The sequence below is a fragment of the Microcaecilia unicolor genome, chromosome 10 (genome assembly GCF_901765095.1).
Source record: "Microcaecilia unicolor chromosome 10, aMicUni1.1, whole genome shotgun sequence".
In the NCBI taxonomy this organism is placed as follows: domain Eukaryota; kingdom Metazoa; phylum Chordata; class Amphibia; order Gymnophiona; family Siphonopidae; genus Microcaecilia; species Microcaecilia unicolor.
In genome coordinates this window covers 4,528,278-4,554,244 of record NC_044040.1, presented here as the reverse complement: position 1 = coordinate 4,554,244, position 25,967 = coordinate 4,528,278, and the positions used below count along the sequence as shown (strand labels likewise).

The following is a 25,967-nucleotide window of genomic DNA, read 5'->3' as shown; positions in this document are numbered from 1 at the left end:
ATCTCCGGAAAAGGTTAGTTTGCGGATTAATACCTTTCAAATATTTGAACGTCTGTATCAAGACTGTTTTATTAAAATGCCTAGTTTTCTCTTTGTTGTGGGGCTGCTAAGAAGTAAAAAATTTACCGTGCAGCAATGCCGACGCAGCCCGTTCACTTTGAATGGGCTGTCAGCATTACCGCACTGGCAGCCACTAGCGCAGCTTTGTTAAAAAAAAAAAAGGGGGGGGGCTAGTTAGGGTACTTTTGAGCAAATTCATGAGCAATTTCTGAATTAATCTATATTTTCTGTTATTTAATAGTCATAGAACTGGAAAGCAGAAATATTTTAAAATTGACAGCTCCTGTTATAATAAAAAATTACTTGAGAGAGCATGCACGAGAATTATTTTAGTGTAGAAAAGGAGTTTTACTTCTAAAACAAATCCTATTTTCTTATTGTAGCTTGGTGTGTGCCATGTCTTGCTTCTCTGGAGACCCTGCAGGAATTATGTAGAAAGGACAAGCTCACTTGTCAATCCATTGGAATCACGAAAAGGAATTTAGACAATTATGAAGTGGAATACCTATGTGACTACAAGGTAGAAGAGGTAAGGCGAGAACGAGCAATTTAAAAGAGTTGAGTAAAAGGGTGTGATGTGACGCTCAAAAGCCAGGTACAAGAATTTGAGTGGTTATATTGTTGAAACCATGCAGAATAAAATGCTGTTAAAACTCACTCAGTCTGGACCATGCCGGGACTGGAACAGAAACAACCCTACATCTGAAAAGCCAATGTTGCAAATATGGATCCAGTATCTATCTGTGGCTTACCTCTATTAAGAAGCCTGGCACTTCTAACACGCTCTTTTATGCTGCTTTGTAAGAGCTGGTTGAACTGCAGATTCTCCATATTGTTTGAACCTAGCTGAGGAAAGGCAAGCCCCAGTGGCAGGAGAGGTGCCACTTTACTACTAGCTACTACTACTACTACTATTTAACATTTCTAGAGCGCTACAAAGTTTACGCAGCGCTGTACAAACACAGAAGAAAGATAGTCCCTGCTCAAAGAGCTTACAATCTAATAGACAAAAAGCAAAGCATTTAAATTTAAAATATTTAAGCAGTCAAGCACAAGAGAACAGTCACAGAAGGACTGAAGATGTTGAAGGGTGGTCAGTGTGATTAGGTGTAACTCTGGTTGGAGTAGTGGGAGAAGGTGATAGAAGAATAGAAATGGGTGAGGTAAAAGTAATGAGTGGGTTGATAGGGAGGTTATATAAGACATGTCACTCTAGGGGTGGGTGGGTAGAGGGGTAGGGTGGGCGGGACTAAGTCTAAATCAGGAGAAGGTATTTTCTGCAGCCTATCTGTGAGATGGAAAATGCTCTCTGAAGCTGCTGCTATAAGTTGTTAGTTTTCTCTCCCTGAAAGAGATCCAAGCCACACCCACGAAGTTCAAACTGTCTGGGGGGGGGGGGGGGGAGGGGCTGGGGCTGTGCCATGCCATGCCAAGGATGGGGAAGAAGGTAGAGGAGTTGGGGCAGGGTTATGCCAACAGGTCTGTACCTGCGTTGGGAGGGCAACACCTTTGTGAGCAATGAAGGGGCAGCAAGGGCCCTTTTACTGCATGGGTCTTAGTACAGTTGTCCCTTCCCCTGTACCTGCCAGTTTTGTAATATATACATAAAAATATGAAGTGTCACTTTTACCCTCTCCAGCTCTCTCTGTTTGGGTAATATGATGAAACAAAGCCATTTCTCTTCACTTTGGGGTCCTTTTACTAAGGTGCGCAGAATTCTTTTTCAGCTTATCTACAAAAAAATGCCCTTTTTAAAATTTTTGCCGAAAATGGACGTGCAGCAAAATGAAAATTGCCACGCGTCCATTTTGGGTCTGACATCTTACCTCCAGCCATTGGCTTAGCGGTAAGGTCTCATGCAGTAACCGGGCGGTAATGACTTACATGCGTGAAATGCCACTTAACGCATGTATCTGACATGCGCCAGAAATTAAAAAAATATTTTTTGGATGCGCGCCAAAATTGAAATTACTGTGGGGGGTCGCTGAGGAAGGTGAAATTAGGCCTTACCTGCTAATTTTCTTTCCTCTAGACCCTCCAGACGGTCAAGAACCCACCCGATATGTTTTAGTCTAGTGTGGTCTGCAAACTGGTTTTGGGCCTCGGTTGCTATAGCTGATAGGTCTTTAGTTCTGGACTTCTCGTTTTCTGAAGTTCAGTGGTAATAGCCTCTGCATTGTCAGGGGCGGACCGCAGCGCTTTGGCATTCGGTCGACAGAAGCACATTTGTGTCTGTTTTGAGTTCTGAGTACAGGGTTCTATGTATTCGTTTTATGTGTTTGATTGTTCTTTTCTGCTTTGTTATGGATTTACTGACTGCTTGGGGGTTGGCAGGTGGCTTATACATTGTTACAGTTTTAGTGTTCTCAGTCTCCCTCTGCTGGTAGGAGTGCATAACCAAGTGTCTTGACCGGTCTGGAGGGTCTAGAGGAAAGAAAATTATCAGGTAAGGTCTAATTTCACCTTACATGGGATGCAAGAAACAGATCTTAAGGAAACTCCAAACTGCTCAGAACACAGCAGCCAGGCTCATTTATGGAAAAACAAGATTTGACAGCGCAAGACCCTTCGCGAAAAAGTGCACTGGCTACCTATCAAAGAACGCATTGCCTTCAAGATTTGTACTTTCATTCACAAAATAATCCATGGCTTTGCTCCGGGCTACATGACTGATTTAATCGATTTACCAGTCAGAAACACAATTGAATCAGCAAGAACGTACCTAACCCTTCACTTCCCAAGTTGCAAGGGTTTGAAGTATGAATCAACATACGCGTCCAGCTTTCCCTACATATGCACAGAGCTCTGGAACACATTACCAAAAGATCTGAAAACCACGATTAACCATCAGAAAAAATCTATAGACTCACCTTTTCAAAAAGGCATATCTCACCGAACAGACATAAACACCGAATATGAAGCATAATAATCAAACTAGGAAACAGACAATACCCTATCCCTTGCCGCGGTTCCCACCCTTGCATTCTGCATGGGATGAATCACCCCAATTCTAATTTAACTAGCCGTTGAGCCCGTAAAAACGGGCTGGTATAGAGGTTTTCCTCCCCCCGCGGTCACCACCGCTCCCCTCCCCCCCCCCCCCGCGAAGTCGCCACCGCTCCCCCCCCCCCTCGAAGTCGTCGCCGCGGCCACCCCTCCACCTGGTCCGGGCCCTCTCTTCACTTCTGAACTTACAGATCCATTCGCCGAACGCAGCAACGCACATCAGCTGAGCTGCCCCTTCCTTCTTTGCCTGTGTGTGTCCCGCCCTCGCTGACGTTACGTCACAGGAGGGCGGGGCCACAGGCAAAGAAGGAAGGGCTCACTGCAGCTCAGCTGATGTGCGTTGCTGCGTTCGGCGAATGGATCTGTAAGTTCAGAAGTGAAGAGAGGGCCCGGACCAGGTGGAGGGGTGGCCGCGGCGACGACTTCGAGGGGGGGGGGAGCGGTAGCAACGTCGGCGGCGCAGTTTCCCTCTCTGTCCCACCCCCCCGTCATCACGTATTGACGCGGGGGCGGGACAGAGAGGGAAGTCTCTACTGCGCATTTGCAGTGAGTACGGTCACTCGCCGTTTATATATATTGATTGTACTTGTACAAATTCTAATTTAATTGTACTTGTACAAACCAACCTGTACTGTTCACACCGGAGTCTGTAACCTCCTCTCCGGAACTATGTAAGCCACATTGAGCCTACAAATAGGTGGGAAAATGTGGGATACAAATGTAACAAAAAATAAATAAATAAATAACATTGTTTAGTGACGAGACTTTTGTGGTAGATTCTGGAGCTAGAGTGTTAAGGAAAAACTTGCCAATGCTGATCATAGACTAGGAGTCTCTACTATCTATTTTTGAAAAATCTGGTCAAACAGCCATGCTTTCGAAAGTTTCTTGAAAGATGGTTCAGTCCTAAGGTTTAATGGAAGCGGATTCCATTGGGCAGGGGCTGCAAAGAAAAATGCACGGCGATGAGTGCTTTGAAACCGCACTGAACCTTGGAAAGGGGAGGCAATATATAAGATCTGATTTGGTTTGAATGCAATCTGACACGCTTTTGGGTATTCCCTGAACACAAAACTGTCTGTACTTCAGGAAGTAGGTGAAAGCTTGGCTCTTCATTCAGGCCTTTAATGGAAGAAGTAACTAACTTGCTAGTCACACAGACAAGGAGTAACACTGGCTGCACATACTGTAGCAGGCAGGACATGTTTATCCACTCCTACCCTAGCTGAGATTATATATTAATATAAATAATGGTGGTTATATAGCAGATTTATTGTACTATTTTAGAAGAAATTGTGTTTTGGTTTATTAGTGACTGTTTTGTTTTAATGTTATATGTTTTTATTTTGTAAGCCACGAGACACGCCTTTTCTTCGCTGCAGCTTCAGGAGTATTCTTCAGGGCTGGGTCAGATAAAAGTTTATCCCGGTAATCATGGAGCGTCATGTAAGAGTCAAGAGCAAACATTAAGTTGAAACTGGAATCCGAACTGGAACTAGGAACTGCGCCCGGGCTGGGAGCTGGACAGCCAACAGGAAACCAAGTCAGAGGCTAGAACCCCAGCTGGAAGGGTGATTTTACCGAGCTTATGGCCTTTCCATTCTGTCAGGCTTTCAGGGCAGAAACTAGATTCGTGAGCCCTTGGACCACTGCCGAGGAGCAGCAGTGGCAGGCAAAACCACCCCAAACCAGAGACAAGGCAGAATAGGACTGGAACCCCGGACTGGAATTGCAGTTGAGGCAAACAAGCTGGAACAGGCAGAGCAGGAACAGCTAGACTTCACCTACGCTTGACCGCCGTTCCCCAGGAGTTGAGCCCCTGGGTGCAGGCGGCCGGCAGGACTTACAGGACAGGGCAGGAACTGGATACCAACAGGATACACACAGGGTCTAGAATACACAGGGGAGGCTAGGCAGAATACTAGACTAGGACTCTCAGACAAACCATACCACACTAGGTAGAAAGCAGATAGGCTCAAGAGCAAGGACTGAAAGCTGCAAAGCAGCCACTAAGAAAGAAACACAGGCAGGAAAGAGTCAGGACTGAAAGCTGCCAGGCAGCCACTAAGAAAGAAACACAGACTCCATCTTAACCAGAGTGGGACCAGGCTGCTGGCATCGGCGTTTAAGAAGGAGATAGAGCAGCTTTTAAACTAGAAATGGGGGGAAGGCCGACAGTCGCTCAAAAGAGCATGGTTCGGGATAAGGTATCTTTCAAAGATATCACCATAACAGGGAAGATAGAGTATCCTGATAGTGAGGTTGCAAAAGAGATTGTAGTAGATCGGGTATCTTTAAATAACAATAAAAATCAGACAAAAGATTGCCAATTAATACTGTCAAGTACTAAGCATGATGTACTTAGGAACAACAAACATAGTTTGAAATGTCTATATGCGAATGCCAGGAGCCTAAGAAATAAGATGGGGGAGTTAGAATATATTGCACTAAATGAAAAATTAGATATAATAGGCATCTCTGAGACCTGGTGGAAGGAGGATAACCAGTGGGACACTGTCATACCAGGGTACAAATTATATCGTAGTGATAGGGTGAATCGGATTGGTGGAGGGGTAGCATTGTATATTAACGAGAGCCTTGAATCAAATAGATTGAAAATTCTGCAGGAAGCAAAACACTCCTTGGAATCACTGTGGATTGAAATTCCATGTGCAAAGGGGAAAAGGATAGTGATAGGAGTGTACTACCGTCCGCCTGGCCAGGACGAACAGACGGATGCGGAAATGTTAAAGGAAATCAGGGACGCAAACAAACTGGGCAACACAATAATAATGGGGGATTTCAATTACCCGCATATAGACTGGGTTAATGTAACATCTGTACACGCAAGGGACATAAGATTTCTTGATGAAATCAAGGACAGCTTCATGGAACAGCTAGTTCAGGAGCCGACAAGAGAAGGAAAAATACTAGACTTAGTCCTTAGTGGTGCTCATGATCTAGTGCAGGGGGTAACGATACGAGGGCCGCTTGATAACAGTGATCATAATATGATCGGTTTTGATATTGGCATTGAAGGAAGTGAAACTAGGAAATCAAGTACGCTAGCGTTTAACTATAGAAAAGGTGATTACGACAAAATGAGAAAAATGGTGAAAAAAAGACTGAAAGGAGCAGCTCGCAGAGTAAAAAACTTGCATCAGGCGTGGATGCTGTTTAAAAACACCATCCTGGAGGTTCAGGACAAATATATTCCACGTATTAGAAAAAAGGGAAAAAAGACTAAACGTCAGCCGGCGTGGCTAAACAGTAAGATAAAGGAAATCATTAGAGCCAAAAAACAATCCTTCAGAAAGTGGAGAAGAGAACCAACTGAAAGTAACAGGATAGATCATAAGGAATGCCAAGCCAAATGCAAAGCGGAGATAAGGAGGGCAAAAAAGGACTTTGAGAAGAAATTAGCGTTGGAAGCAAAAATACATAGTAAAAACTTTTTTAGATACATTAAAAGCAGGAAACCGGCCAAAGAGTCGGTTGGGCCGCTGGACGAAAATGGTGTTAAAGGGGCGATCAAGGAGGACAAAGCCGTAGCGGAGAAATTAAATGAATTCTTTGCTTCGGTCTTCACCGAGGAGGATTTTGGGGGGACACCGGTGCCGGAAAGAATATTTGAAGCGGGGGAGTCGGAGAAACTAAACAAATTCTCTGTAACCTTGGAGGATGTAATGGGTCATTCTCCGAGGACAAGCAGGCTGCTTGTTCTCACGACTGGGTGACGTCCGCGGCAGCCCCCACCAACCGGAAATAAGCTTCGCGGGACGGTCGACACGCAGGGCACGCCCACCGCGCATGCGCGGCCGTCTTCCCGCCCGTGCGCAACCGCTCCCGCCAGTTACTTTTTTTCCGCGACTGAGAGAGTTGTGTTTTCCCCTCTCTCTCGTTTCAGCCGCCGGATTTTTTCGACCGCGTTTACGCGGATCGTCGCTTTTGGCCTGTTCGGCCTCTTCTTCTTCTTTTTCTCTTTTATTAAAAAAAAAAAAAAAAGAATTTTGCGCGTGTGGAGCACGCGCTCCTTCTTTTCCCTCGCTTTCTAGCGGGGACGCCTCGTTGCGGCCTAGTGGCCGCTCGGTCGGTTTCAGTTTTCGTGGTGTGATTTTAGCCACCATTGCCGACTTTGACTTCGCCGACGCGATTTTTCCGTCGATGTCCTCGAAGGTCCCGAGTGGATTTAAAAAGTGTGGTCGCTGCGGCCGGCCGATCTCGCAGACCGACACCCACGCTTGGTGCCTCCAGTGCCTCGGGCCGGAGCACAATCTCAAGTCGTGCGTTTTGTGTCTCGGTCTCCGGAACGGACTCAGGTTGCGAGGCAAGTTCTGCGGGACCGTCTTTTTGGAACTTGCGCCGGCCCCTCGACGTCGACCTCGACGGCATCGGTATCGAAGACCGGTTCTTCGGTACCGGTATCGATGCCCGAGACATCGGCACCGATGGCAGCGACCCCAGGAGAACAGGTCCCGTCGGCCCGCCGGTCCGCCGGCGAGAGTGGGGTAGAGAGACCGCGTGGGCAGTCGGCCCCGGGCACTCCCTCAACTCGTGAGCCACGGGACCGAACCCTGTCGGACCCGGTACCCCGAGACCGAGGGGGATCGACCTCCTCCTCCTCCATGCCCTCCGGCACCGGTGACGTGCACCGGAAAAAAGACAAGAAGCGCCGTCACCGGGAGCCCTCGGTGCACCCTGAAGAGGAGTCGACGCCGAAGCGTCATCGCAGAGAGGAGAGATCTCCGTCGGTGGTGGAGGTACCGACGCGTCGGGGTTCCGGCACCTCGGTGCCGTCTCCTGGCCCCCAGCAGCTTCCGGCACCGACACCCTTACCGGCCCCACCGCCTTTCCCGGCAGCGGGCCTGGACGAGTGCCTCAGAGCCATCCTTCCGGGGATCCTGGAAGGGCTGATGCGCCAGGCTGTGCCGGCGCCGGGGGTGCTTGCGCCCTCGGCGCCGATGACTGTGGCGCCGGCGAGCTCTAGCCCGGCGCCGGGGCAGTCGACACCGCCGCCGCTTGCGGTGCCGGTCTCGATAGCCACGCAGGTGGAGTCCCCGTCGACGTCGATGGAGGGAGCTCCGTCCCCGCCGGCGCGGGAGTCCAGCGCTCGACGACACCGAGACCTCGGTGCCTCGACGTCGAGCCGGGCCCGGTACCGGACGCAGCTACATGAGCTAATGTCCGATACCGAGGATGAGGACTCGTGGGGGGAAGAGGAGGACCCGAGATATTTCTCCTCAGAGGAGTCTACGGGCCTTCCCTCGGACCCCACGCCGTCACCGGAGAGGAAGCTCTCACCTCCTGAGAGTCTCTCCTTTGCCTCCTTTGTGCGGGATATGTCTATAAGCATTCCCTTTCCCGTGGTCTCTGTGGAAGAGCCGAGGGCCGAGATGCTCGAGGTCCTCGACTATCCATCACCACCTAGAGAGTCCTCCACGGTACCGCTGCACAATGTCCTGAAGGAGACGCTGCTCCGGAACTGGGTGCGACCACTAACTAATCCCACCATTCCCAAGAAAGCAGAGTCCCAGTACAGGATCCACTCTGACCCAGAGCTCATGCGGCCCCAGTTGCCCCATGACTCAGCGGTCGTGGATTCTGCTCTCAAGAGGGCACGGAGTTCGAGGGATACCGCCTCGGCGCCCCCGGGGCGGGAGTCTCGCACTCTGGACTCATTTGGGAGGAAGGCCTACCAATCCTCCATGCTCGTGACCCGCATCCAATCTTACCTGCTCTATATGAGCATTCACATGCGGACCAATGTGCAACAGCTGGCGGACCTGGTCGATAAGCTCCCGCCGGAGCAGTCCAGGCCTTATCAGGAGGTGGTCAGGCAGCTGAAGGCGTGCAGAAAGTTCCTGTCCAGGGGGATTTTTGACACCTGTGACGTGGCATCTCGCGCTGCGGCCCAAGGTATAGTGATGCGCAGGCTCTCATGGCTGCGTGCCTCTGACCTGGACAACCGCACCCAGCAGAGACTGGCTGACGTCCCTTGCCGGGGGGATAACATTTTCGGTGAGAAGGTCGAGCAGATGGTGGACCAACTGCATCAGCGGGAAACCGCTCTCGACAAGCTCTCCCACCGGGCGCCTTCAGCACCCGCCCCCACGGGTGGGCGTTTTTCCCGGGCACGGCAGGCTGCACCCTATTCTTTTGCAAAGCGTAGGTACAACCAGCCGGCCCGAAGGCCTCGCCAGGCACAGGGACAGCCCCAGCGCGCTCGTTCTCGTCAACAGCGTGCGCCTAAGCAGCCCCCTGCGCCTCCACAGCAAAAGCCGGGGACGGGCTTTTGACTGGATCCACGGGAACATAGCCGCCCTACAAGTGTCCGTACCGGACGATCTGCCGGTCGGAGGGAGGTTAAAATTTTTTCACCAAAGGTGGCCTCTCATAACCTCCGACCAGTGGGTTCTCCAAATAGTGCGGTGCGGATACGCCCTGAATTTGGCCTCCCTGCCTCCAAATTGTCCTTCGGGAGCTCAGTCTTTCAGCTCCCTTCACAAGCAGGTACTTGCAGAGGAACTCTCCGCCCTTCTCAGCGCCAATGCGGTCGAGCCCGTACCACCCGGGCAGGAAGGGCAGGGATTCTATTCCAGGTACTTCCTTGTGGAAAAGAAAACAGGGGGGATGCGTCCCATCCTAGACCTGAGAGGCCTGAACAAATTCCTGGTCAAAGAAAAGTTCAGGATGCTTTCCTTGGGCACCCTTCTGCCAATGATTCAGAAAAACGATTGGCTATGTTCCCTGGATTTAAAGGACGCATACACTCACATCCCGATACTGCCAGCTCACAGACAGTATCTCAGATTCCGCCTGGGCGCACGGCACTTTCAGTATTGTGTGCTGCCCTTTGGGCTCGCCTCTGCCCCACGAGTGTTTACAAAGTGCCTCGTGGTGGTGGCGGCGTATCTACGCAAGCTGGGAGTGCACGTGTTCCCATATCTCGACGATTGGCTGGTCAAGAGCACCTCGGAGGCAGGAGCCCTCCGGTCCATGCAGTGCACTATTCCACTTCTGGAGCTGCTGGGGTTTGTGATAAATTACCCAAAGTCCCATCTCCAGCCTACTCAGTCTCTGGAATTCATAGGAGCGCTGCTGAATACCCAGACGGCTCAGGCCTACCTTCCCGAAGCGAGGGCTACCAATCTCTTGGCCCTGGCTTCGCAGACCAGAGCGTCTCAGCAGGTCACAGCTCGGCAGATGTTGAGACTTCTGGGTCATATGGCCTCCACAGTTCATGTGACTCCCATGGCTCGTCTTCACATGAGATCTGCTCAATGGACCCTAGCTTCCCAGTGGTTTCAAGCCACCGGGAATCTAGAAGATGTCATCCGCCTCTCCACCAGTTGCCGCACTTCACTGCTCTGGTGGACCATCCGGACCAATTTGACCCTGGGACGTCCATTCCAAATTCCGCAGCCCACGAAAGTGCTGACGACGGATGCATCTCGCCTGGGGTGGGGAGCCCATGTCGATGGGCTCCACACTCAGGGTCTGTGGTCCCTCCAGGAAAAGGATCTGCAGATCAACCTCCTGGAGCTCCGAGCGATCTGGAACGCACTGAAGGCTTTCAGAGATCGGCTGTCCTGTCAAATTATCCAAATTCGGACAGACAATCAGGTTGCAATGTATTACGTCAACAAGCAGGGGGGCACCGGATCTCGCCCCCTGTGCCAGGAGGCCGTCGGGATGTGGCGTTGGGCGTGTCGGTTCGGCATGCTCCTCCAAGCCACGTACCTGGCAGGCGTAAACAACAGTCTGGCCGACAGACTGAGCAGAGTCATGCAACCGCACGAGTGGTCGCTCCATGCCAGAGTGGTACGCAAGATCTTCCGAGCGTGGGGCACCCCCTCGGTGGACCTTTTCGCCTCTCAGACCAACCACAAGCTGCCTCTGTTCTGTTCCAGACTTCAGGCACACGGCAGGCTAGCGTCGGATGCCTTTCTCCTCCATTGGGGGACCGGCCTCCTGTATGCTTATCCTCCCATACCTTTGGTGGGGAAGACCTTACTGAAGCTCAAGCAAGACCGCGGCACCATGATTCTGATCGCGCCCTTTTGGCCCCGCCAGATCTGGTTCCCTCTTCTTCTGGAGTTGTCCTCCGAAGAACCGTGGAGATTGGAGTGTTTTCCGACTCTCATTTCGCAGAACGACGGAGCGTTGCTGCACCCCAACCTCCAGTCTCTGGCTCTCACGGCCTGGATGTTGAGGGCGTAGACTTCACTGCGTTGGGTCTGTCTGAGGGTGTCTCCCGGGTCTTGCTTGCCTCTAGGAAGGATTCCACTAAAAAGAGTTACTTTTTCAAGTGGAGGAGGTTTGTCGTGTGGTGTGAGAGCATGGCCCTAGAACCTCGTTCTTGCCCTGCACAGAACCTGCTTGAATACCTTCTGCACTTATCAGAGTCTGGCCTCAAGACCAACTCAGTAAGGAATCACCTTAGTGCGATCAGTGCTTACCATTATCGTGTGGAAGGAAAAGCCATCTCTGGAGAGCCTTTAGTCGTTCGATTCATGAGAGGCTTGCTTTTGTCAAAGCCCCCTATCAAGCCTCCTGTTGTGTCATGGGATCTCAACGTCGTCCTCACCCAGCTGATGAAACCTCCTTTTGAGCCACTGAATACCTGCCATCTGAAGTACTTGACCTGGAAGGTCATTTTCTTGGTGGCAGTTACTTCAGCTCGTAGGGTCAGTGAGCTTCAAGCCCTAGTAGCTCATGCTCCATATACCAAATTTCATCACAACAGAGTAGTGCTCCGCACCCACCCAAAGTTCCTGCCGAAGGTGGTGTCGGAGTTCCATCTTAACCAGTCAATTGTCTTGCCAACATTCTTCCCCAGGCCGCATACCCGCCCTGCTGAACGTCAGTTGCACACATTGGACTGCAAGAGAGCATTGGCCTTCTACTTGGAGCGGACACAGCCCCACAGACAGTCCGCCCAATTGTTTGTTTCTTTCGACCCTAACAGGCTAGGGGTCGCTGTCGGGAAACGCACCATCTCCAATTGGCTAGCAGATTGCATTTCCTTCACTTACGCCCAGGCTGGGCTGACTCTTGAGGGTCATGTCACGGCTCATAGTGTTAGAGCCATGGCAGCGTCAGTGGCCCACTTGAAGTCAGCCACTATTGAAGAGATTTGCAAGGCTGCGACGTGGTCATCTGTCCACACATTCACATCGCATTACTGCCTCCAGCAGGATACCCGACGCGACAGTCGGTTCGGGCAGTCGGTGCTGCAGAATCTGTTTGGGGTGTAAATCCAACTCCACCCTCCAGGACCCGAATTTATTCTGGTCAGGCTGCACTCTCAGTTAGTTGTTCTTCGTAGGTCAATTTCTGTTGTTTCCTCGCCGTTGCGAGGTTCAATTGACCTGGGTTCTTGTTTTGAGTGAGCCTGAGAGCTAGGGATACCCCAGTCGTGAGAACAAGCAGCCTGCTTGTCCTCGGAGAAAGGGTATGATACATACCTGTAGCAGTTGTTCTCCGAGGACAGCAGGCTGATTGTTCTCACCTTCCCTCCCTCCTCCCCTTTGGAGTTGTGTATTTCATATTTTTTGCTAGTCATTCAACTGGCGGGAGCGGTCGCGCACGGGCGGGAAGACGGCCGCGCATGCGCGGTGGGCGTGCCCTGCGTGTCGACCGTCCCGCGAAGCTTATTTCCGGTTGGTGGGGGCTGCCGCGGACGTCACCCAGTCGTGAGAACAATCAGCCTGCTGTCCTCGGAGAACAACTGCTACAGGTATGTATCATACCCTGTTCAGCAAGCTGAAGAGTAGTAAATCACCGGGACCTGATGGTATTCATCCCAGAGTATTAATAGAACTAAAAAATGAACTTGCGGAGCTACTGTTAGAAATATGCAATCTGTCCCTAAAATCGAGTGTAATACCGGAAGACTGGAGGGTAGCCAATGTTACTCCGATTTTTAAGAAAGGTTCCAGAGGAGATCCGGGAAATTATAGACCGGTAAGTCTGACGTCGGTGCCGGGCAAGATGGTGGAGGCTATTATTAAGAATAAAATTGCAGAGCATATACAAAAACATGGACTGATGAGACAAAGTCAGCACGGATTTAGTGAAGGGAAGTCTTGCCTCACCAATCTAATGCATTTTTTTGAGGGGGTAAGCAAACATGTGGACAGTGGGGAGCCGGTTGATATTGTATATCTGGATTTTCAGAAGGCGTTTGACAAAGTGCCGCACGAAAGACTCCTGAAGAAATTGCAGAGTCATGGAATCGGAGGTAGGGTATTATTATGGATTAAGAACTGGTTGAAAGATAGGAAGCAGAGAGTAGGATTGCGTGGCCAGTATTCTCAGTGGAGGAGGGTAGTTAGTGGGGTCCTGCAGGGGTCTGTGCTGGGTCCGTTGCTTTTTAATGTATTTATAAATGACCTAGAGATGGGAATAACTAGTGAGGTAATTAAATTCGCCGATGACACAAAATTATTCAGGGTCGTCAAGTCGCAGGAGGAATGTGAACGATTACAGGAGGACCTTGCGAGACTGGGAGAATGGGCGTGCAAGTGGCAGATGAAGTTCAATGTTGACAAGTGCAAAGTGATGCATGTGGGTAAGAGGAACCCGAATTATAGCTACGTCTTGCAAGGTTCCGCGTTAGGAGTTACGGATCAAGAAAGGGATCTGGGTGTCGTCGTCGATGATACGCTGAAACCTTCTGCTCAGTGTGCTGCTGCGGCTAGGAAAGCGAATAGAATGTTGGGTGTTATTAGGAAGGGTATGGAGTCCAGGTGTGCGGATGTTATAATGCCGTTGTATCGCTCCATGGTGCGACCGCACCTGGAGTATTGTGTTCAGTACTGGTCTCCGTATCTCAAAAAAGATATAGTAGAATTGGAAAAGGTACAGCGAAGGGCGACGAAAATGATAGTGGGGATGGGACGACTTTCCTATGAAGAGAGGCTGAGAAGGCTAGGGCTTTTCAGCTTGGAGAAGAGACGGCTGAGGGGAGATATGATAGAAGTGTATAAAATAATGAGTGGAATGGATCGGGTGGATGTGAAGCGACTGTTCACGCTATCCAAAAATACTAGGACTAGAGGGCATGAGTTGAAGCTACAGTGTGGTAAATTTAAAACGAATCGGAGAAAATTTTTCTTCACCCAACGTGTAATTAGACTCTGGAATTCATTGCCGGAGAACGTGGTACGGGCGGTTAGCTTGACGGAGTTTAAAAAGGGGTTAGATAGATTCCTAAAGGACAAGTCCATAGACCGCTATTAAATGGACTGGAAAAATTCCTCATTTTTAGGTATAACTTGTCTGGAATGTTTTTACGTTTGGGGAGCGTGCCAGGTGCCCTTGACCTGGATTGGCCACTGTCGGTGACAGGATGCTGGGCTAGATGGACCTTTGGTCTTTCCCAGTATGGCACTACTTATGTACTTATGTACTTAAGAACTAGACAAGGACTACAGACCAGAAACAAGACTAGGAACTAAGCAATAAAACCAAAGCTAAACTACACACAGACTAACTAGAACCAGACAAGGAACTCAGACAAGAAACTGGACTAGGCAGAAGTGCACAGAGCACACCAAGAAACCCAGAGACCTTAGGCGATGCAAAGGAGAACACAGAAGTTTCCAGGTGGTTAATAAAGCCCATCAGCAGCTGAAGTTCAGCTGCAGGAATCACAAGGCAGCTACGGGTGCTGTTCAGGCACAAACAAGAAAAGCAAGTCTGGCAGCCCGGAAGATCCGGACCAGACTGGGCTGAAGTCTGGAGCGTGTGACAGTCCATAGCAGCCACCGGTTCAGGCCACCAGAGGGCGAGGTGAGCACAGACAAGGAAACAGTCACCATCGTGACATATTGCATATTGTGTTACATAGTAACATAGTAGATGATGGCAGAAAAAGACCTGCACGGTCCATCTAGTCTGCCCAACAAGATAACTCATATTTGCTGCTTTTTTTGTATACCTACTTTGATTTGTACCTGTGCTCTTCAGGGCACAGACCGTATAAGTCTGCCCAGCATTATCCCCGCCTCCCAACCACCTGCCCCTCCTCCCAACCACCGGCTCTGGCACAGACCGTATAAGTCTGCCCAGCACTATCCTCACCTCCCAACCACCGGCTCTGGCACAGACCGTACAAGTCTGTCCAGCACTATCCCCGCCTCCCAACCACCAGCCCCGCCTCCCGATCTTGACTAAGCTCCTGAGGATCCATTCCTTCGGCACAGGATTCCTTTATGCTTATCCCACGCATGTTTGAATTCCGTTACCGTTTTCATTTGCACCACCTCCCGCGGGAGGGCATTCCAAGCATCCACTACTCTCTCCGTGAAAAAATACTTCCTGACATTTTTCTTGAGTCTGCCCCCCTTCAATCTCATTTCATGTCCTCTCGTTCTACCACCTTCCCATCTCCGGAAAAGGTTCGTTTGCGGATTAATACCTTTCAAATATTTGAACGTCTGTATCATATCACCCCTGTTTCTCCTTTCCTCCAGAGTATACATGTTTAGTTCAGCAAGTCTCTCCTCATACGTCTTGTAACGCAAATCCCATACCATTCTCGTAGCTTTTCTTTGCACCGCTTCAATTCTTTTTACATCCTTAACAAGATATGGCCTCCAAAACTGAACACAATACTCCAGGTGGGGCTTCACCAGCGACTTACACAGGAGCATCAACACCCCCTTTCTTCTGCTGGTCACACCTCTCTCTATACAGCCTAACAACCTTCTAGCTACGGCCACCGCCTTGTCACACTGTTTCGTCGCCTTCAAATCCTCAGATACAATCACCCCAAGATCCCTTTCTCCGCCCGTACCTATCAGACTCTCCCCACCTAACACATACGTCTCCCGTGGATTTCTATTCCCTAAGTGCATCACTTTGCATTTCTTCGCATTGAATTTTAATTGCCAAACCTTAGACCATTCTTCTAGCTTCCTCAGATCTTTTTTCATGTTTTCCACTCCCTCTGTGGTGTCCACTCTGTTACAGATCTTAGTATCATCCGCAAATAGGCAAACTTTACCTTCTAACCCTTCGGCAATGTCACTCACAAATATATTGAACAGAATCAGCCCCAGCACCGATCCCTGAGGCACTCCACTACTCACCTTTCCTTCCTCCGAGCGAATTCCATTCACCACCACCCTCTGGCGTCTGTCCGTCAACCAGTTCCTAATCCAGTTCACCACTTCAGGTCCTATCTTCAGCCCCTCCAGTTTATTTAAGAGCCTCCTGTGGGGAACTGTGTCAAAAGCTTTGCTGAAATCTAAGTAGATTACGTCCATAGCTCGTCACTGATTCAATTCTCCTGTCACCCAATCAAAGAACTCAATGAGATTCGTTTGGCATGATTTCCCTTTGGTAAAACCATGTTGTCTCGGATCTTGCAACTTATTGGCTTCCAGGAAATTCACTATCCTTTCCTTCAGCATCGCTTCCATTACTTTTCCAATAACCGAAGTGAGGCTTACCGGCCTGTAGTTTCCAGCTTCTTCCCTATCACCACTTTTGTGAAGAGGGACCACCTCTGCCGTTCTCCAATCCCTCGGAACCTTTCCCGTCTGCAAGGATATATTAAACAAATCTTTAAGAGGACCCGCCAAAACCTCTCTGAGCTCCCTCAATATCCTGGGGTGGATCCCGTCCGGTCCCATGGCTTTGTCCACCTTTAGCTTTTCAAGTTGTTGATACACACTTTCTTCCATGAACGGTGCTGTATCCACTTCATTCTCAATTGTATAATTTCCAGTCCATCGCGGTCCTTCTCCAGGATTTTCCTATGTGAAAACAGAACAAAAGACTTTGTAATGTCATACCTTTATTGTTATTTGAATATATTTACTGCTTTAATTGTCTATTGCCTATGTTTGACTATTCTTTCTGTACCCTGAGTGTATTTCTTTTAAAAAAATAGTAACTAAATCTTAATAAACAAATATATCTAAATTAGGGTGTCGCATGTTCCATGTATTGTCCCAGTGCTGGGGCCTTGTGCCTGTTGTGGAACTGGGGGTGGCCGTTCCTTATTGGTCCCCACCTTATTGGACCACAGTCAGGCAAGCCTCAACCCCAGAGCTCACGTGTGGAACTAAGACAGCATGCTGGGCCCTGGTGAAGTTACTCCGTGAACCCTGCAGAATTGGTTTGGAGGCACAGTGTGGGAGTATGAGGTCTACTCTTAACCCTGTTCTGGAATGAAGCCTACTTAACAGGTGCAATTGGCAGAGACTTTTATATGTGAGGTGACAGTGGGTAAGATTCAGGGCACTGTTTAGTAAATCTGAGACACAGGCTCTGTATGCCAGGGGCTAATGATGCTTTGTCTGTCTCTTGCCCTCATTTATGACTTATTTTTTTATAGAGTGTGATATGTATCCTTCTATAACACTGTCTATATTGCAGATGTTTACAGTTTACTACTAAATGTTTTGTGGTTGTAAGCTCACTTTTATTACAGAAAATTGTTAATGGATCTTTTCTTCCAGGACCCCTAAAACAAGTTTAAGTACCTCTGTGGCATAAATGCACAGCAGGTGAATCTCTTCCAGTTGAAAGGAAGCTCAGAAATGAGGGAGCATAGAATGAAGGTGAAAGGGGACAGACTCAGGAGTAATCTAAGGAAATATGTTTTTATGGAATAGGGTGGTGGATGCGTGGAACAGACGCCCGGTGGAGTTGGCAGAGACAAGACCGTATCTGAATTCAGTATAAATGGGACAACCAAATAGGATCTCTAAGGGAGTGGAAGAGATAGATGGTATAATTTTGCAGACTTGATAGGCCATATGGTCTTTATCTGACTTCATTATATATGGTTTTATATTATCACCGCTGTAGACATGAACTGCTTAAGGGGGGGAGACACGCTGGTTTGTTCTTCTTAACTGAGTCAGAAGCCCTAGGTAAGTAGGTGATGTCAAGGCAGATGTAAGACAAGCAATTTGACTAAGCTGGTAAAATGTTGCACTGTGATTGATGTGTACTTTTCTGTTTTGAAGGGGATGGAGTATTACCTCGTAAAATGGAAAGGATGGCCTGAATCCACAAGCAGTTGGGAGCCCAGAAGAAACCTCAAATGTGCTTCCTTATTAAAGCAATTTTATACCGACCAGTATAAATACTTATCCCAGCCCAAAGCAGGAAACGGAATAATCCTGAAAAACAATATTGAAGCTCTGGACCCTGCTGTTGCAGAATATATTGTCAAAAAAGCGAAGCAGAGAATAGCCCTGGCACGATGGGAAGAGGAACTGAACAGGAAAAAAACCAACAATGCAAGGATTTTTGTAGAAAATACTGTGGATCTTGAAGGCCCTCCTGTTGACTTCTATTACATTAATGACTACAAGGCCTCTCCGGGAATCAATATGACGAACGAAGCCATGGTGGGCTGCGAGTGTACGGACTGCTTTGTGGAAAACTGTTGCGCAGCTCAGGCTGGTGTAAAGTTTGCTTACAATCAAGATGGTCAGATAAGAATCCAACCAGGCCAGCCGATCTACGAATGCAATTCTCGCTGTAAATGTGGGCCGGAGTGCCCTGATCGAGTTGTGCAGAAGGGCACGCCCTATCCGCTCTGTATCTTTAGAACTAACAATGGCCGGGGCTGGGGAGTGAAAACTCTGCAGAAAATTAAAAAGAATAGTTTTGTTATGGAATATGTTGGAGAGGTATGTATTTGGTCCAGGTTTATAAATAGGGCTACAAGTTATTCATTGAGAAGTTTTAACTATTTGAAATGAGAAAAGAGATTTCCTTTTTCATATTGTTTTTAAAATGGAACAGTAAGGAGCTCCTCACCCATTTTTTTAGGTCCTAATGATGAAACAATTTTTTTAAACAAAACAAGTGTGTAAAAAAAAACCAACAACATAGAGAAGCAAAATAAAAGTTTTGTCTGTATGAGATGCTATAGGAAAACTGTTACTAGCTTTTTTTAAGTGATATAACATGCTGGTATTCCACTGCCTAATAGTTTAACAGTTTTTATCCATCTACTTATAATCCTGGAATGGTGACATCAGTGGATTTGTCAGTCAGGAATGTGGTGATTGATACTGTTCATAAGTGGTGATGGTATTGATATCAGAATTACAGTAAGAGTGCAAAATTCAAATTCATATGCATGTCACATTTAGACATACCGTGTTTCCCCGAAAATAAGACACTGTCTTATATTAACTTTTGCCCCCCCCCCCCCCCCCAAAATGCACTAGGTCTTATTTTCAGGGGCTTTCTTATTTTTCAGGGAAACATCGGGGTTGGCCCGCCCGCCCTCCGTGGCTCCCGGAACTAACCTTAAACGCCTCCTTTCACCTTCGCAGCAAGCAGCAGCAGGGCAGGCCACTCCTTCCTTCCGTGTCCCGCCCTCGCCTGACGTAACGTCCGCGAGGGCGGGGCACGGAAGGAAGGAGAGGTCTGCCCTGCTGCTGCTTGCTGCGAAGGTGAAAGGAGGCATTTAAGGTTAGTTCCGGGAGCCACGGAGGGCAGGTGGAGGGGGGGCCGGCGACCTCGGGTGGTGGGGCGGCCTGCGCGGCCTTGTCCGGCTCTCAGCGGCCCTGCTTTCAAACAAAAATTTGCTAGGTCTTACTTTCGGGGGAGGCCTTATATCTAGCAATTCAGGAAAACCTCTACTAGGTCTTATTTTCGGGGGATGTCTTACTTTCGGGGAAACAGGGTAGTAAGTATTTCCCTGTTCCTGATTCAGTAGAGGGTTAAGTGACTTGTCCAAGATCGTATGCAGCATCCCAACCCCTTCTCTTTGTGATCTTACACAAGTGACTTAACTCTCTTGCCCCAGGTACAATTTTAGATTGTAAGCCCTCCAGAAACAGGGAAATACATTCAGTTAAGGTTGGTAATGTGCTTTGAGTTACTACCGAATGTGTGAGCAAAATCCAAATTCTATTCTACTATGAATTTGAATTTTGTACTATTAATTCAATTCTAATTTGGTCTTTGTAATGTTGATTATAAATGTGATGCTTATATTGTTAGCAGACTAGAAGGCAGTGTATGCTTATCCTTGTGGTTCGTCTGTGTAGATACAAACATGCAAACACAGTCCCTGTAAGGAAATTAATGCACTACTGTACTCTGGACTCAGTATTTTACAAACTGGTAAAAGCTCAAGTGCCCTTGTTTCATCATTCCTGTGACAGCAGATAATGTGCATTAGGCCCTTCCAGGCTGCTTCATTCACATCTGATGCAGTGCCATAGACCACAATTTCTTTGGCCTTTTACCTCACTTAAGTACATAAGTATTGCCATACTGGGAAAGAACAAAGGTCCATCAAGCCCAGCATCCTGTTTCCAACAGTGGCCAATCCAGGTCACAAATACCCGGCAAGATCCCAAAACATTTTATACTGCTTATCCCAGAAATAGTGGATTTTCTCCAAGTCCATTTAATAACGGTCTATGGACTTTTTCTTTAGGAAGATGTCCAAACCTTTTTTAAACTCCGCTAAGCTAACCGCCTTTACCACATTCTCTGGCAACGAATTCCAGAATTTAATTACACATTGAGTGAAGAAACATTTTCTCCGATTCGTTTTAAATTTACTACATTGTACCACAAGTTCTTCACATCGAAGGACTGTGGATATCCTGGTACTTTTTTGTGCCTCCTCAGGGAGGCCGTGCCATTTATCCACCATCTCTTCTGGGAAGAAATGTTTTTCTCCCTGATTGTACCCCTGGTAATCTCTTGTTCTAGAGTGCTTTTTTTCTGTTTCCTGTGCATCAAGTGTCTAAGGTATTTGAATACCTCAGTCATGTCTTCTCCCCCATCTCTTCTAAAGGAAGTATGTACTCTAAGTCATACAATGCAAGTTTGTTCAGTACTGGCCATGCAGTATTTTGGTGGTAGTTCTCCAGCCTGACTATGAGGCCATTTAACCCTATCCTCTGTTTTTAGTCCATAGTCCATTGCCTCCTATCCCATGACTCCTTAATTTTCTCAGGAGTCTCTCATGAGGTACTTTGTCAAAAGCGTTCTGGAAATCTAGATATACTACATCAACTGGCTCACTTTTATCGACATGTTTATTCCTGCCTTCAAAAAAATGAAGTAAATTGGTGAGGCAACATCTCCCTTGGCTGAACCCATGATAACTCTGTCCCATTAAACCATGTTTGTCTTTGTGTTCCGTAATTTTATTCTTTATAATAGTTTCCACTATTTTGTCCGGCACTGAAGTCAGGCTTACTGGTTTGTAATTTCTTGGATCATCCCTTGAACCCTTTTTAAAAATTTGCCACCCTTCAGTCTTCAGGTACAATGGATGATTTTAACGACAGGTTATACAGATCACTTGCAGCAGATCAGCAATTTCATGTTTGAGTTCTTTCAATACCCTGGAGTGTATACTATCTGGTCCAGGTGATTTATCACTCTTTAACTTGTCAGTTTGGCTCTGTACGTCTTCCAAGTTCACCAAGATTTCTTTCAGTTCCTCTGCATCGTCCGTCAGTACTGAAAACCATTTCCGATAAAGGTAGATCTCTTACATCTTCTCAATGGTTTCTCGGTTTTCCCTGGTTGAGTGAGGGTGGACAGATTCTGATCAGGTGAAATCTCTCCTTCCCACTGAGGCCAATCTTATGTCTCAGTTGGATCCCTTCTCCCCTCCATTCATTCTCTACTTCCTCTCCAGGACAGTCTGTTTGGGCATAAAGTTATTTGGAGGGCAACAACCTGACACTCCACAACTGCAAGCGCTAATGGAGGTCAGAGACGGGGCTGTAGCCCAGATAATGGTGGAGTGAAGTTTGGAGGATATGGGAACTGGTGCATGAGTAGTGTCACATAAGTACATAAGTAATGCCATACTGGGAAAAGACCAAGGGTCCATCGAGCCCAGCATCCTGTCCACGACAGCGGCCAATCCAGGCCAAGGGCACCTGGCAAGCTTCCCAAACGTACAAACATTCTATACATGTTATTCCTGGAATTTTGGAGTTTTCCAAGTCCGTTTAGTAGCGGTTTATGGACTTGTCCTTTAGGAAACCGTCCAACCCCTTTTTAAACTCTGCTAAGCTAACCGCCTTCACCACTTTCTCCGGCAACGAATTCCAGAGTTTAATTATGCATTGGGTGAAGAAAAATTTTCTCCGATTTGTTTTAAATTTACTACACTGTAGTTTCATCGCATGCCCCCTAGTCCTAGTATTTTTGGAAAGCATGAACAGACGCTTCACATCCACCTGTTCCACTCCACTCATTATTTTATATACCTCTATCATGTCTCCCCTCAGCCGTCTCTTCTCCAAGCTGAAAAGCCCTAGCCTCCTTAGTCTTTCTTCATAGGGAAGTCGTCCCATCAATGCTATCATTTTAGTCACCCTTCGCTGCACCTTTTCAAATTCTACTATATCTTTCTTGAGATGCGGCGACCAGAATTGAACACAATACTCAAGGTGCGGTCGCACCATAGAGCGATACAACGGCATTATAACATCCTCATACCTGTTTTCCATACCTTTCCTGATAATACCCAACATTCTATTCGCTTTCTTAGCCGCAGCAGCACACTGAGCAGAAGGTTTCAGTGTGTTATCGACGACGACACCCAGATCCCTTTCTTGGTCCGTAACTCCTAACGTGGAACCTTGCATGACGTAGCTATAATTCGGGTTCTTTTTTCCCACATGCATCACCTTGCACTTGCTCACATTAAACATCATCTGCCATTTAGCCGCCCAGTCTCCCAATCTCGTAAGGTCCTCTTGTAATTTTTCACAATCCTGTCGCGATTTAACGACTTTGAATAACTTTGTGTCATCAGCAAATTTAATTACCTCGCTAGTTACTCCCATCTCTAAATCATTTATAAATATATTAAAAAGCAGCGGTCCTAGCACGGACCCCTGAGGAACCCCACTAACTACCCTTCTCCATTGTGAATACTGCCCATTTAACCCCACTCTCTGTTTCCTATCCTTCAACCAGTTTTTAATCCACAATAGGACATTTCCTCCTATCCCATGACCCTCCAATTTCCTCTGTAGCCTTTCATGAGGTACCTTGTCAAACGCCTTTTGAAAATCCAGATACACAATATCAACCGACTCCCCTTTGTCCACATGTTTGTTCACTCCTTCAAAGAATTGAAGTAAATTGGTCAGGCAAGATTTCCCCACACAAAAGCCATGCTGACTCGGTCTCAGTAATCCATGTCCTCGGATGTGCTCTGTAATTTTGTTTTTAATAATAGCCTCTACCATTTTCCCCGGCACCGACGTCAGACTCACCGGTCTATAATTTCCCGGATCTCCCCTGGAGCCTTTTTTAAAAATGGGCATTACATTGGCCACCCTCCAATCTGTCCTCTGGTTCAGAGCCAAAGGGAGGCTAAGGAAGACGTTGGACAGCCTATTTAAGGTATGGGATGCCACAGGGCGAGAGGAGCATGTAGTTCCCGCTTCTTTCTTCTGTGCTCCTCAGTGTCTGGGCATCTTATGATCTCCACCCTTCTTCTGCAGCTCTTCAGGGATTTTCACTGCATTTTTGTTTTTATATTGCTGCACAAGACTTTCCACGTATGTGGTGCAGAAACCTGGGGGAAGGAGACAATTTGGTGTGTTTTGGATAGCGCCAGGATCTCTGTGTCCTTATGAAGCCCATACTGGATTTTGTTCAAAAAGGTGTACTCCCTGACCCACTCTTAGGGGAGGAGAAAGGGAAGATTGGTAGCTGCACAGGTACCCTGTTGTGTCAGGACAGACAGGAAGCTGCACATCATAGAGGGTAAAGAGTCCTCTATTTGCCCCTTTTAAAAAAATTATTTTTATAAAAGAAGTGTTATTCTCTCTCATTCCTAAAATCAGTTCCTCCTTCTGTATGCCTAAAGTTGCAATTAAGGGGACAGTAGAAGGAGACCCGTCTTTGGAGGGAATAGGGAGGTTTTGAAGGCACTTCCCTTTCACCATGCTGTGAGGTATATGGTCCTGACTGAGTGGGCAGCTCCAGATGAGAGGCCTCAGAGGGGGACAGATCCTGGATCAACCCTGTCCTCTCCATTTGGAGGCTTTGGACAGCTTGTTTCCCTAAATTGTATATTGGATTCTCTTGTGTGAGCAATTGCCCATAAAATGAAAACTCAAAAGTCCAAACACGGAGCTGTTGCAAGAACTGCAGGATAAAATTATTCAAAGATATAAACTGGGAGAAAGGTATAAGAAAATGTTCATGTCTTGATAATTACATAATGTATAGCAGTGTTTTCTTACATTTAGGTGATCACGAGTGAGGAAGCAGAGAGACGAGGGCAGCTGTATGATCACAAAGGCATTACGTACCTCTTCGATCTTGACTATGACTCCGACGAATTTACAGTGGATGCTGCACGTTACGGCAATGTGTCACACTTTGTGAATCACAGTGTAAGGAGCTCTCACCATTACCTTTAGTTTAGATGTGTTTATATGCTAAGCTTTTCCCTTCTAGTAAACACTGGGCCTCTTCAGTCTTAACAGTAAAGCCACAATGATATCTTTTGTGACTTTGAAGTATTCAATCTGTAAATTCTCTTCAGTTATTGTATCATTTTAGGATGTTCTGCTGTGAAAATACTGGTCAGGAAAGGGAGTTTGAGAGATTCAAAGTGGACATCAGTAATGTGAAGGGTAAAAAAGAGAATTCATGAGTTGGATGTAGTTATACGGTAATGTAATATAGCTCTTGTAACCTGCTAACTCCCACAAAAAGTGGATAACAATTCAAAAATATGGTATAGCACAATTAACTTAAAAATTTCTTAAACAGATCGAAAAGAGTAATAAGAACCCAGAGAACGCAAAACTGATGGAAGACACAACCAAAAATGAGGAGCTTGATAAATAAAAGAATCCTCGAAACAGCACTTGTATCTAATTCCAAAGAAGGCAGAAATGGATCTCTAGTTCTAGTAAAGCTGTTAGCTGTAGGACATGAAAAAATACATTAAGAATATAAACTGCAACAAGACCATCAAACATTTTAAATATTATACAAGCCAGTTTGAACAGACCACGAGCATGAAATGGAAACCAGTGAAGGGGAATGAGAGCAGTAGAAGCACTGTCCAGTCTTTTGAGTCTCAATATAAGTTTGGCTGCTGTGTTTTTCAAAATTTGTAACTTTGAACGAAGTTTAACAGTAATAGATAGATATAAAATATTACAGTAGTCAAAATGAGCTATTATTTAGGCAACGGCTTCTGTTTGCTTACTTTTCCCTTATCCTTGTGTATCCCTATAAGCAGTTCCCTTTTTCCCTTGTGTATTGTGAGGATTCCCTTTGCCTTTGAGTGCTGTGTGGCACAGCCTTGTGTATCCCTATGTAGCAATTCCCTTTATCTCTGTGTGTTGTGAGGTCTGCATTGTGTTTGCTTAGGTGGCTTCACCTTTCCCTTGTGTGTTGTATGGTACAGCCTAGAGTGTTCCCTTGTGTGGCTTCCTTTATCCTTGACTGCCCTGTGCCACAGCCTTGTGTTTCCTATAGAAACATCTGTTGGTTCCTTTTCTCTTGTGTCCCTAGCTACCGCTGTGTGCGTTGCTGGTGCTCCTGGCCCTTTGGGGACCCCTCATTATTCTATCTCACTTCCCAGTGTACGAGTGGGTTCCGGTTTGGACGTGAGGCCCGCACACTTGGACTGTGTATGAGTGGGTTCCGGATCGGCCATGAGGCCCGCCTGAATGTTCTATCCACCATTTCCTGGTGGTGCTAGTTAATTGACCTGTGTGTGCGGGGCTTGGTGGCTGGGGTTGTGTGTAGTGCCTGTTTGGTCTACCCTAGGCCTTGGCCAAGAACCTATACTAGGCCTTGGCCTGGGCTCAAGAGTTCACGACCAGATTAACATAGAATTCAGCTTAAAAAGGAGAATATAATTATTAACCATATCAAATGCAGCAGTTAGATCGAACTGA

At 47.4% G+C, this 25,967-nt stretch overlaps 1 protein-coding gene across 1 annotated transcript in view; it reads left to right on the top strand.

Annotated features, from left to right (window-relative positions):
- Window positions 1–25,967, top strand: part of SUV39H2 (suppressor of variegation 3-9 homolog 2) — a 38,945-nt gene that overhangs the window by 6,817 nt on the left and 6,161 nt on the right. The window contains exons 2-4 of the mRNA XM_030216431.1: window positions 444–589; window positions 18,054–18,725; window positions 24,297–24,443. Of these exons, the coding sequence (XP_030072291.1) occupies window positions 444–589; window positions 18,054–18,725; window positions 24,297–24,443 (965 nt within the window). The remainder of the gene's footprint in view (window positions 1–443; window positions 590–18,053; window positions 18,726–24,296; window positions 24,444–25,967) is intronic.